Below are 11,357 nucleotides of genomic sequence, written 5' to 3' on the forward strand. Positions count from 1 at the left end.
ATTGGCATATCAATAATCTTAACAAGGTCTACATATGTAGCCTACCATATGTATCCTGGTAACACAATCAAAACTCCATTCTTTAGCCCCTTCTTCTAGAAATTAACAGCTGGACTTTTGATGTTATATCCCGTGTTCCTATGCTCCGACCTAAGATCCAACCAGTTTTAACCGTTTATAGTTACAGTTATAGTTACAGTTACAGTCATAGTTATAGTTACAGTTATAGTTACAGTTACAGTTATAGTTATAGTTATAGTTACAGTTATAGTTATAGTTATAGTTACAGTTATAGTTACATTTATAGTTACAGTTATAGTTACAGTTACAGTTATAGTTACAGTTATAGTTCCAGTTCCAGTTATAGTTATAGTTACAGTTATAGTTATAGTTATAGTTATAGTTACAGTTATAGTTACATTTATAGTTACAGTTATAGTTACAGTTACAGTTACAGTTATAGTTCCAGTTATAGTTATAGTTACAGTTATAGTTACAGTTACAGTTATAGTTACAGTTATAGTTCCAGTTCCAGTTATAGTTATAGTTACAGTTATAGTTATAGTTATAGTTACAGTTATAGTTACATTTATAGTTACAGTTATAGTTACAGTTACAGTTATAGTTCCAGTTATAGTTATAGTTACAGTTATAGTTATAGTTATAGTTACAGTTACAGTTACATTTATAGTTATAGTTATAGTTACAGTTACAGTTACAGTTATAGTTCCAGTTATAGTTATAGTTACAGTTATAGTTACAGTTACAGTTATAGTTACAGTTATAATTATAGTTATAGTTACAGTTATAATTATAGTTACAGTTACAGTTACAGTTATAGTTACAGTTATAGTTCCAGTTATAGTTCCAGTTATAGTTCCAGTTATAGTTATAGTTACAGTTACAGTTATAGTTACAGTTATAGTTATAGTTATAGTTATAGTTACAGTTACAGTTACAGTTATAGTTACAGTTATAGTTATAGTTACAGTTACAGTTATAGTTACAGTTACAGTTATAGTTACAGTTATAATTATAGTTACAGTTACAGTTACAGTTATAGTTACAGTTACAGTTATAGTTATAGTTGTGGTTATAGTTATAGTTACAGTTATAGTTATAGTTACAGTGGAAAATGTAGTGAGCTGAGCTGCCAGTCACTCTGCAGTAAATGAAGCTTCACTGCACTGAAGAGACACGCAGCACGCTGAGCTACAACACAGTGACACCATGCAGCTCAGCCACATCAGAGCTACCTGGTTTTTAGGGAGAGAGAGAGAGAGAGACAGAAAGAGAGAATGAATAAGTTTCTGCCTCTGCATTCCAGTTTTTTCCTTATCAGTAGGTAAATGCCTTTCACAAGCATTTAACCCTTTGACCCCAAATTTTGCAAGAAATTAGTCAACAATGACAGAAAAAGAAATGACCCCCAAAAATTATTAAAGAAATCACACACAAAAGCAAAACATATTAAAAAACATGAGGAAAATTACTTATAATTCTTACTTTCTGTATACTTAAAGATAGAAAGATAGACTTAAAGAAAGAAAATGCCATTTTCAGGTTTGTTGTTCTGTCTTGGTGGACTCGCCCACCCGTCCAGAGCGCAGAGAAGGATCAACACTCGCCATGAAAAAAATCCGTGTATCATTAGTTCTTTCTATTTTCAATTGCCAATCAAAAATTAAAAAATGAAAAAGTGACTGGTTATTTTGTTATTTGTTTTTTAATCTAACACCAAAATCCAAAATATGCCTGTTTTTTCATAGTTCAATTTTAGGCTCGGATCAAAAATACGAAATGGAAAAACGGGAATCAGGACTGAATTTGATTTTATTATTTAATTGGTCCGGTTTACGTGACCCAGAAGTTTGGTAATGAGCGGTAGCTCACAGCAGATCACAGCAGCCAGGTGCATTCAGTCCCGCCACCCTGATCACCGCCACCATGGATAGTTATTAGTGTTGTTTCGAGGACCAAAGCGTGTGACTCTAAAAAGAAGAGGACATGACAACCGAAAAAATCAGCTGAGCTTCTTAACAATGATGGGTAGTAGCTCCGGAGACCTTCTTAACCGATCTGGGAAACCCGGCCCTTTTCTGTGAAATTGCGGGCCGGCCCCGGCACCGGACGGTACCGCGCCCACCCGGTCAGGTCTGCCGGATCTGACAGGTGAGCGTCCGGTGCCGCTCAGCTCAGCTGATTTTTTCGGTTGTCATGTCCTCTTCTTTTAGAGTCACACGCTTTGGTCCTTGTAATAACTATCCATGGTGGTATTTTTGATCCGAGCCTAAAATTGAACTATGAAAAAACAGGCATATTTTGGATTTTGGTGTTAGATTAAAAAACAAATAACAAAATAACCAGTCACTTTTTCATTTTTTAATTTTTGATTGGCAATTGAAAATAGAAAGAACGAATGATACACGGATTGTAAAAGTAAAGAAAAGAAAAGAAAAGAAAAAAGAAAAGAAAAGAAAAAATGGGGTTTTTGCAAAGTGCGGGCGGTGGCCTGCAGAGGGCAGCACCGCGCCGCCGAGCCTCCGGGCCACCAAAGAAGAAGAAGCAGCAGCGGAACCAACAGCAAACAGAGCGAGTGTTTCTGTGAACGGCCTCATTAACACGTTCCTGCGGGTTCCACAGGGTTCTGCTGCGGGGAACCAGCTGCGGGTTCCACAGGGTTCTGCTGCGGGGAACCAGCTGCGGGGAACCAATTCACAACATCTGACCATCCGCTCCGCCGCCAGCTGCTAGCGGGCTCATGCTAACGGGCTCATGCTAACGGGCTCATGCTAACAGGCTCATGCTAACGGGCTCAGGCTAACAGGCTCAGGCTAACAGGCTCAGGCTAACGGGCTCAGGCTAACAGGCTCAGGCTAACGGGCTCAGGCTAACGGGCTCAGGCTAACAGGCTCATGCTAACAGGCTCATGCTAGCCTCCTCTCAGGTTATGGGGATTACCTGCGCTGCTGCTCGCTGACAGGTGAGCAGGTCCCTGTCCAGCAGCTGCAGGTGTTAGACTGACGTAATGTTCCTGTTTGCAGCCTGAAAAACCAAAAAAACAGCTTTAGCCTGCAGCTGCTGGTTGAGTTGCTCAGGTCATTAAAGCCTCGGAGCTCCTGAACTGGACACAGTTTGTAATTATTAACCTGAAAGGCGGTTTGCTGTTTAAACGGACTGAAGCTGTGAGAGGGTTAGCATGCTAATGTTAGCATGCCTCCTGACACTTCCTGCTGAGGCTGCGCTCTACAGGATGTGACATCATCATGACACTGAGCATGCTCAGTGGTCAGTACCAGGACATCAGCCCGGTGACGCTGCAGGTGGGGGGGGCGGAGCTTGTGTCCAGGCTGTACTGCGGCTCGGTGGACGGGCTCCTGGTGGAGGCCTTCCTGGTGGAGGTGTACCGCTGCCGGCTGTGCCGCTTCACCTGCGGCCTGAAGAGCCGCATCAGCAGCCACCTGCTGGAGAGCCACGCCCCCGGCCCGGAGAGCCACGCCCCCCGACCGGAGAGCCGCGCCCCCAGCCCGGAGAGCCACACCCCCCGATCGGAGAGCCGCGCCCCCGGCCCGGAAAGCCCCCTCCCCCTCCTGGAGGCCGACAGCCCGGGGCGGTTGGAGGGCGGGGGGGGCGGCGGCTCGCCGTACGCGCTGGAGGCGGAGCACGGCGAGGAGGACGAGGACTCGATGGAGCGCATGCCCTTCCTGCTGCACATGTACGGCATGCTGAGCCCGCGCTGCTGCGACGACGGCCTGACCCCCCCGCCCGCCAGCCTGCAGGTGGGCCACACCTGTGAGGTGAGACCCCTGAGCCGCGCACACACCACAGGCCTACCGGTCATGTGACCAGGAGGCCAGGCACCTACAGGTGCTCAGGTAACCTGCTGGTCCTGTTCCAGTTCACCTGGTTCCCACATCTAAAGGACCTGAACACTTAAAAAGAAAGAAAAGAAAATTATTAGAAAACTCTCCAAACAACATTTTGATAATAATCCAGATTATCTTTACAGTGACCAGGTGTTTCTGGTTCCTGAGGTCACGTCATGTCTCCCTCCTTATGTGGCGTTTGCTTGTGGCTTCCTGTCCCCTGCGTGTTGCTGACACTCAGCACACGCGTGTGCTCGGGCTCCACAGGCTCACGTGTTGTGATGTCATGTTTTGTATTTCCTGCCTCCTGACGCTCGTGATGTTGGCGTGCAGGTGAGCACGCTGTTTGAGGAGGAGGACGACGAGTCGGCCATCTTCCCTCTGAAGGCGGGCTCGGTGGATCTGTCCTGCCCCATGGCGCCCCCCGCCACCCAGGAGGAGCTGGCGCAGTCCGCCCACCTCATGACGCTGGGACTGTGTCGTATCTCCGCCCCCAGGCCCCCGGCGCCGGCTCCGCCCGCCTCCCGCCTCCCGCCGCCCGACTCGCCCTCGCCGCCGTCCGACGAGCCGAAGGGGACGGGGGGGGCGAGCGGAGGGCGGGAGGGCCTGGCGTGCTTCCTGTGCCCTTTGACCCTGCCCTCCAGGCGGCGGCTGCAGGCGCACGTCAGGTCGCACCGAGCCGACGGCGGCTTCGGCTGCCCGCACTGCGGCTGGACGGCCGGAGGCTGGGCCGACATGGAGCCACACTGGAGGAGCCACTGCAGGAGGAGGAGGAGGAGGAGGAGGAGGAGGAGGAGAGAGCTGCAGCCGGAGGAGGAGGGGGAGGAGGAGGGCAGTGGTGAGCGGCGGCGTGGCGAGCACACAGGTCAGACAGCACACACACACACACACACACACACACACACACACACAGAACAACCTCCTCTCTTTAGATTCTTTTAATGTGTGTTGTCATTCTGCATGGACTACACTGTGTGTGTGTGTGTGTGTGTGTGTGTGTGTGTGCGTGCGTGCGTGTGTGCGTGCGTGCGTGTGTGTGATGGAGTGATTGCTTTTTTTTTTCTCTGAGTAATTAAAGGCAGAATGAGTGGAAGATTTTCCTAAAAAACAAAACTAACCCCCCCCCCAATTAAAAATATACTAAATTATTATTTTTTTTAATGTAAATTACTTATCAAACAGACCTAACAATTCAGCTACCAATGAATGAGCAGCAGTATGCCTGTTATAATAAAGATTGAAAAATAAGCCAAAGTGTGCTGCTGTTAGCCAGTGAGTGGCGAGCCGAGTGGCACCTCTTCTCTTTGTTCCACAGTCTTTGTCAGTGCTGCTGCAGCTGGAGAGTTTCTCTGCCTGTTGGACTCATAGGTGCCGGGGCAGGTGTTGGAATGTTTTTTCGTTATAGTCCCTCCAGTGTTAACATTAACGATAACATTAGGGTGGTTTTCACAGGCTTGAACAAAGAACTGGATTAAATTTAATCTTGCCTCGGCACCTTTCTCTTGTGCTGCAGACAGTAATCAGACAGGCGGGTGATGACTCCGGTGTTCATTTTTCAAAATAAAGTTAATTGCAGTGTAATGTACCATTTCATGATATTTAAATTATCATTTCAAACTGATTATAATAAGTATATTTGCGCAAAAAAGGCTAGATAGCCTATACATATATATATATATATATATATATATATATACATATATATATATATAGATAGATATATATATATCTATATATATCTATATATCTATATCTATATATAGATATAGATATATATATATATCTATATCTGTAGATAGATATAGATATATATATATATCTATATATGTATATATATATATCTATCTATATATATATATATATATGTGTATATATATCCTTTTAAAATTGTTTTAACATCTGGAAGAAAAAAAGTCATTCCGAAGGTGTGGCGGCTTTTATTTTGCCGTGGCGGTGCGCCACGATGAATTACATGTAGCAGAAACCCTGCTCTCCATGATCAGAAGTGTGTGTGGGTGTGTGTGTGTGTTGGTGTGTGGGTGTGTGTTGGTGTGTATGTGTGTGGGTGTGTGTGTGTGTGTGTGTGTGTTGGTTGGTGTGTGTGTGTGTGGGGGCTGTGAATGTTGTGTGAGCAGACCTCAGTGACGTGCTGCTCTCTCTGCCTGTAATAAAGAAGCTGAGCGCCTCTCCTCAGGCAGAGCCCGGCGGGACAGAGCCACGGACCGGCCCCCCCCCGCCCGCCCACACAGGTACGACCCACCACCTAAACATCTCACCATCCCACTGTGTCTCACACACACACACACACACACACACACACACACACACACACCATCTGTCTCTCTGTCATAATGTGTGCTCCTGCTGTCTGAACTGGTTCCCAGTGACTCCAGCAGAGTGGGGGGGGCAGCTCACCTGACCAGGGGCAGAGGGAGGAAGAGGAGCAGAGCAAGAAAGGAAGAAGAAGAAGAAGAGGAGGAGGAGGAGGAGGAGAAGGAGAAGGAGGGCAAAGAGGCCAGAGAGAAGACTGACCTCTGCTGCTCACTGTGCCACAGGTGGGTCATTACCCAGAATCCTCAGTGGACTCTGTGTTTGTGTGTTGTAGTGTGTCCGGCCCCCCCTCAGGGCGGGGCGGGGCGGGGCGGGGCGGGGCGAGCCGCGCCGCCTGTTCTCCTGCTTAACGAGGTTCTGTCGGGACGTCCCCCTGCAGGAGCTTCTCCACCAAGCTGACGCTGCGTCGCCACATGGGGATCCACCAGGGACAGAAACCCTACGACTGCCCGCACTGCCCCTACAGCACCAGGCTGAAGGCCTCGCTGGTGCAGCACCTCCGGGTCCACACCGGTACAACCTCCAGCCTCACACCTCCACCCCCCAACCTCCAACCTCCAGCCTCACACCTCCACCCCCCAACCTCCAACCTCCAGCCTCACACCTCCACCCCCCAACCTCCAACCTCCAGCCTCACACCTCCAACCTCCACCCCCCCAACCTCCAACCTCACACCTCCAACCCCCCAACCTCCAGCCTCACACCTCCACCCCCCAACCTCCAACCCCCCCAACCTCCACCCCCCCAACCTCCAGCCTCACACCTCCACCCCCCCAACCTCCAACCTCACACCTCCAACCTCCACCCCCCCCAACCTCCACCCCCTCCAACCTCCACCCCCCCAATCTCCACCCCCCAACCTCCAACCTCACACCTCCACCCCCCAACCTCCAACCTCCAACCTCACACCTCCACCCCCCCAACCTCCAACCTCCAACCTCACACCTCCACCCCCCCAACCTCCAGCCTCACACCTCCAACCTCCAACCTCCAACCTCCAGCCTCACACCTCCACCCCCCCAACCTCCAACCTCACACCTCCACCCCCCCAACCTCCAACCTCACACCTCCAACCCCCCAACCTCCAACCTCCAGCCTCACACCTCCACCCCCCCAACCTCCAACCTCACACCTCCAACCTCACACCTCCACCCCCCCAACCTCCAACCTCACACCTCCAACCCTCCAATCTTCAACCCTCCAACCTCCAACCTCACACCTCCACCCCCCCAACCTCCAACCTCCAGCCTCACACCTCCAACCTCCAACCTCCAACCTCCAGCCTCACACCTCCACCCCCCCAACCTCCAACCTCACACCTCCAACCCCCAACCTCCAACCTCACACCTCCAACCCCCCAACCTCCAACCTCCAGCCTCACACCTCCACCCCCCCAACCTCCAACCTCACACCTCCAACCTCCAGCCTCACACCTCCACCCCCCAACCTCCACCCCCCCAACCTCCAACCTCCAACCTCACACCTCCACCCTCCAACCTCCAGCCTCACACCTCCACCCCCCCAACCTCCAACCTCCAACCTCACACCTCCAACCTCCAACCTCCAGCCTCACACCTCCAACCCCCCAACCTCCAACCTCCAACCTCCAGCCTCACACCTCCACCCCCCCAACCTCCACCCCCCCAACCTCCAACCTCACACCTCCAACCTCCAACCTCCAGCCTCACACCTCCACCCCCCCAACCTCCAACCTCCAACCTCACACCTCCACCCCCCCAACCTCCAGCCTCACACCTCCACCCCCCCCAACCTCCAACCTCCAGCCTCACACCTCCAACCCCCCAACCTCCAACCCCCCCAACCTCCAACCTCCACCCCCCCAACCTCCAACCCCCCAACCTCCAACCTCCAGCCTCACACCTCCACCCCCCCAACCTCCAACCTCACACCTCCAACCTCCAGCCTCACACCTCCACCCCCCAACCTCCACCCCCCCAACCTCCAACCTCCAACCTCACACCTCCACCCCCCAACCTCCAACCTCCAACCTCACACCTCCAACCCCCAACCTCCAGCCTCACACCTCCAACCCTCCAATCTTCAACCCTCCAACCTCCAACCTCCAACCTCACACCTCCACCCCCCCAACCTCCACCCCCCCAACCTCCAACCTCCAACCTCCAACCTCCAACCTCCAGCCTCACACCTCCAACCCCCCCAACCTCCAACCTCCAGCCTCACACCTCCACCCCCCCAACCTCCAGCCTCACACCTCCACCCCCCCAACCTCCAACCTCCAACCTCCAACCTCCACCCCCCCAACCTCCACCCCCCCAACCACCAACCTCCACCCCCCCAACCTCCAACCTCCAACCCTCCAATCTTCAACCCTCCAACTCCCCAACCCCCCCAGCCTCCAACCTCCAACCTCACACCTCCAACCTCCAACCTCCAGCCTCACACCTCCACCCCCCCAACCTCCAACCTCACACCTCCAACCTCCAGCCTCACACCTCCACCCCCCAACCTCCACCCCCCCAACCTCCAACCTCCAACCTCACACCTCCACCCCCCAACCTCCAACCTCCAACCTCACACCTCCAACCCCCAACCTCCAGCCTCACACCTCCAACCCTCCAATCTTCAACCCTCCAACCTCCAACCTCCAACCTCACACCTCCACCCCCCCAACCTCCACCCCCCCAACCTCCAACCTCCAACCTCCAACCTCCAACCTCCAGCCTCACACCTCCAACCCCCCCAACCTCCAACCTCCAGCCTCACACCTCCACCCCCCCCAACCTCCAGCCTCACACCTCCACCCCCCCAACCTCCAACCTCCAACCTCCAACCTCCACCCCCCCAACCTCCACCCCCCCCAACCACCAACCTCCACCCTCACACCTCCACCCCCCCAACCTCCAACCTCCAACCCTCCAATCTTCAACCCTCCAACTCCCCAACCCCCCCAGCCTCCAACCTCCAACCTCACACCTCCAACCTCCAACCTCCAACCTCACACCTCCACCCCCCCAACCTCCAACCTCCAACCTCCAACCTCCAACCTCCAGCCTCACACCTCCAACCCCCCCAACCTCCAACCTCCAGCCTCACACCTCCACCCCCCCAACCTCCAGCCTCACACCTCCACCCCCCCAACCTCCAACCTCCAACCTCCAACCTCCACCCCCCCAACCTCCACCCCCCCCAACCACCAACCTCCACCCTCTCACCTCCACCCCCCCAACCTCCAACCTCCAACCCTCCAATCTTCAACCCTCCAACTCCCCAACCCCCCCAGCCTCCAACCTCCAACCTCACACCTCCAACCTCCAACCTCCAACCTCACACCTCCACCCCCCCAATCTCCAACCCTTCAACCTCACACCTCCAACCTCCAATCCTCCAACTCCCCAACCCCCCCAACCTCCAACCTCCAATCCCCCAACTCCCCATCCTCCTGCCTCAAACCCTTCAACCTCCAGCCTCCAACCCTTCAACCTCCAACCCCCCCAACCTCAAACCCTCTAACCTCAAACCCTTCAACCTCCAACCCCCCCAACCTCCAACCCCCCCAACCTCAAACCCTCTAACCTCAAACCCTTCAACCTCCAACCCCCCCAACCTCCAACCCCCCCAACCTCAAACCCTCTAACCTCAAACCCTTCAACCTCCAACCCCCCCAACCTCCAACCCCCAACTCCCCAACCCCCCCAACCTCCAACCTCCAATCTTTCAACCTCCAACCTCCAGGCAGAATGAACCTGCAGCTGCTTGTGCTCCTTTTGAACTGAAGGTGTTTGTATTTTGTATCAGTATGCAGACATAGTAAATGTATGTGTGTGTGTGTGTGTGTGTGTGTGTGTGTGTGTGTACAGGGGAGAAACCCTACAGATGTTCTCAGTGTTCATATGCCTCCATCGACAGCAGCTCACTACGCCGACACTCCCGCACGCACACACAGGAGAAACCCTACCGCTGCCAGTACTGCTCCTACAGCAGGTAACACACACACACACACACACACACGCACGCACACACACACGCACGCACGCACACACACACACACACACACACATATACACACACACACACACACACACACACACACACGCACACATACACACACACACACACACACACTCTGCTCTGTCTTGCAGTATTCAGAAGAAAAGTTTGGACCTCCATGCCCGCCGGCACCACACCGGCGAGGCGTTTCCATGCCAACTGTGCCAGTACTCCAGTCCAGACCGCCAGCTGCTGCTTCGCCACATCCGCAAGCACCACGCCTCCTCCCAGCATGCCGCTGGCCGCCTCCTGCAGAGGCCCGCCGCAGCTCCGGTCAGCAGCAGCATCACCGTTTAAAACCTGAGGACTGAGGAGCCACGCCCACTTTGCTCATCCAGGTGTCTGGGGAACGCTCAGGGCCACTCTTAGCCTTCAGGCCTCTCTGCCTTCTGAGCCACGCCCCCCCTGAGCCACGCCCCCTGGGCCACGCCCCCCTGAGCGCTCTGATTGGACAGTTCCATGGCAGTGGGTCAGCATGGCCAGAGCAGCATGCTGACATGCAGACTGTGAAATCTGAGCGATGTAGCAGAACATCCTGGTACTCTTGGCATACTGCATCTGACACACTGTGTAATGGGATGTACTCATTCTTTTTCCTGCATACTAGATAGTATGGTAGTATGGGGACTGGAACACAGGGCCAGTGTTTTCCTCCAGCCCCTCCTCCCAGGCATGATGGGAAATGTCACTGCAGCCTACACCCCTAGCCTGCCTTACTGTGTGTGTGTGTGTGTGTGTGTGTGTGTGTGTGTGTGTTTGTATAATATTTTGTTACCACTTTTAATTTTAATAAAACCTTTTTACAGTAACCAGGCTTTTCTAATCTCGTTCGTCTCCCTGCACAAACTCAGCTCTGCCACATGAAGAGATTCAAAAATAATAATTTTCCCTCATTTTTAAAAAAAATCATGCAATGCAAGAATGATAATATAATAACGGAGTGTTTCTGATAGTGTGATTCCTCGAGTTATGTTCAAATGTGTTTTTGTGAAACCACAGTGGGGGGCTCCTGGCTGTGAGACGCCTGGACGTGAAACCTTTAAAATAACACACAAAGACTTTTTAAATTCAACATTTCTCCATGTTTTTATTTTTTTCCATGTGGTTTCATAAAAGTCTGCTTCAGTTTTG

The 11,357-nt window shown here is 52.1% G+C and overlaps 1 protein-coding gene across 2 annotated transcripts; it reads left to right on the top strand.

Moving 5' to 3' along the window:
* The first annotated feature begins 2,549 nt into the window (after positions 1 to 2,549).
* Positions 2,550 to 11,034, top strand: LOC115356820 (zinc finger and SCAN domain-containing protein 22). Of its 2 annotated transcripts, none has more exons than XM_030048081.1 (7): positions 2,550 to 3,797; positions 4,200 to 4,731; positions 6,040 to 6,115; positions 6,251 to 6,421; positions 6,577 to 6,710; positions 10,037 to 10,160; positions 10,319 to 11,034. In XM_030048081.1, the coding sequence occupies exons 1-7, from the start codon at positions 3,267 to 3,269 to the stop codon at positions 10,521 to 10,523; spliced, it is 1,773 nt and encodes a 590-aa protein (XP_029903941.1). In that variant the 5' UTR covers positions 2,550 to 3,266; the 3' UTR covers positions 10,524 to 11,034. The 2 variants fall into 2 exon arrangements, with proteins under 2 accessions (XP_029903941.1, XP_029903942.1); XM_030048082.1 differs by having other exon boundaries at positions 6,061 to 6,115.
* Positions 11,035 to 11,357: the final 323 nt, after the last annotated feature.

Source organism: Myripristis murdjan, unplaced genomic scaffold (assembly GCF_902150065.1).
Source record: "Myripristis murdjan unplaced genomic scaffold, fMyrMur1.1, whole genome shotgun sequence".
Taxonomy (NCBI): domain Eukaryota; kingdom Metazoa; phylum Chordata; class Actinopteri; order Holocentriformes; family Holocentridae; genus Myripristis; species Myripristis murdjan.

What these genes read in the sequence shown, in the direction of transcription:
- LOC115356820 (XM_030048081.1), top strand. Translation starts at nt 3,267, where the DNA reads ATGACACTGAGCATGCTCAGTGGTCAGTACCAGGACATCAGCCCGGTG. An exon ending in CCCCCCGCCCGCCCACACAG is followed by an intron (nt 6,116 to 6,250) that starts GTACGACCCACC and finishes ACTGGTTCCCAG; the next exon opens with TGACTCCAGCAGAGTGGGGG. An exon ending in TGCTGCTCACTGTGCCACAG is followed by an intron (nt 6,422 to 6,576) that starts GTGGGTCATTAC and finishes GTCCCCCTGCAG; the next exon opens with GAGCTTCTCCACCAAGCTGA.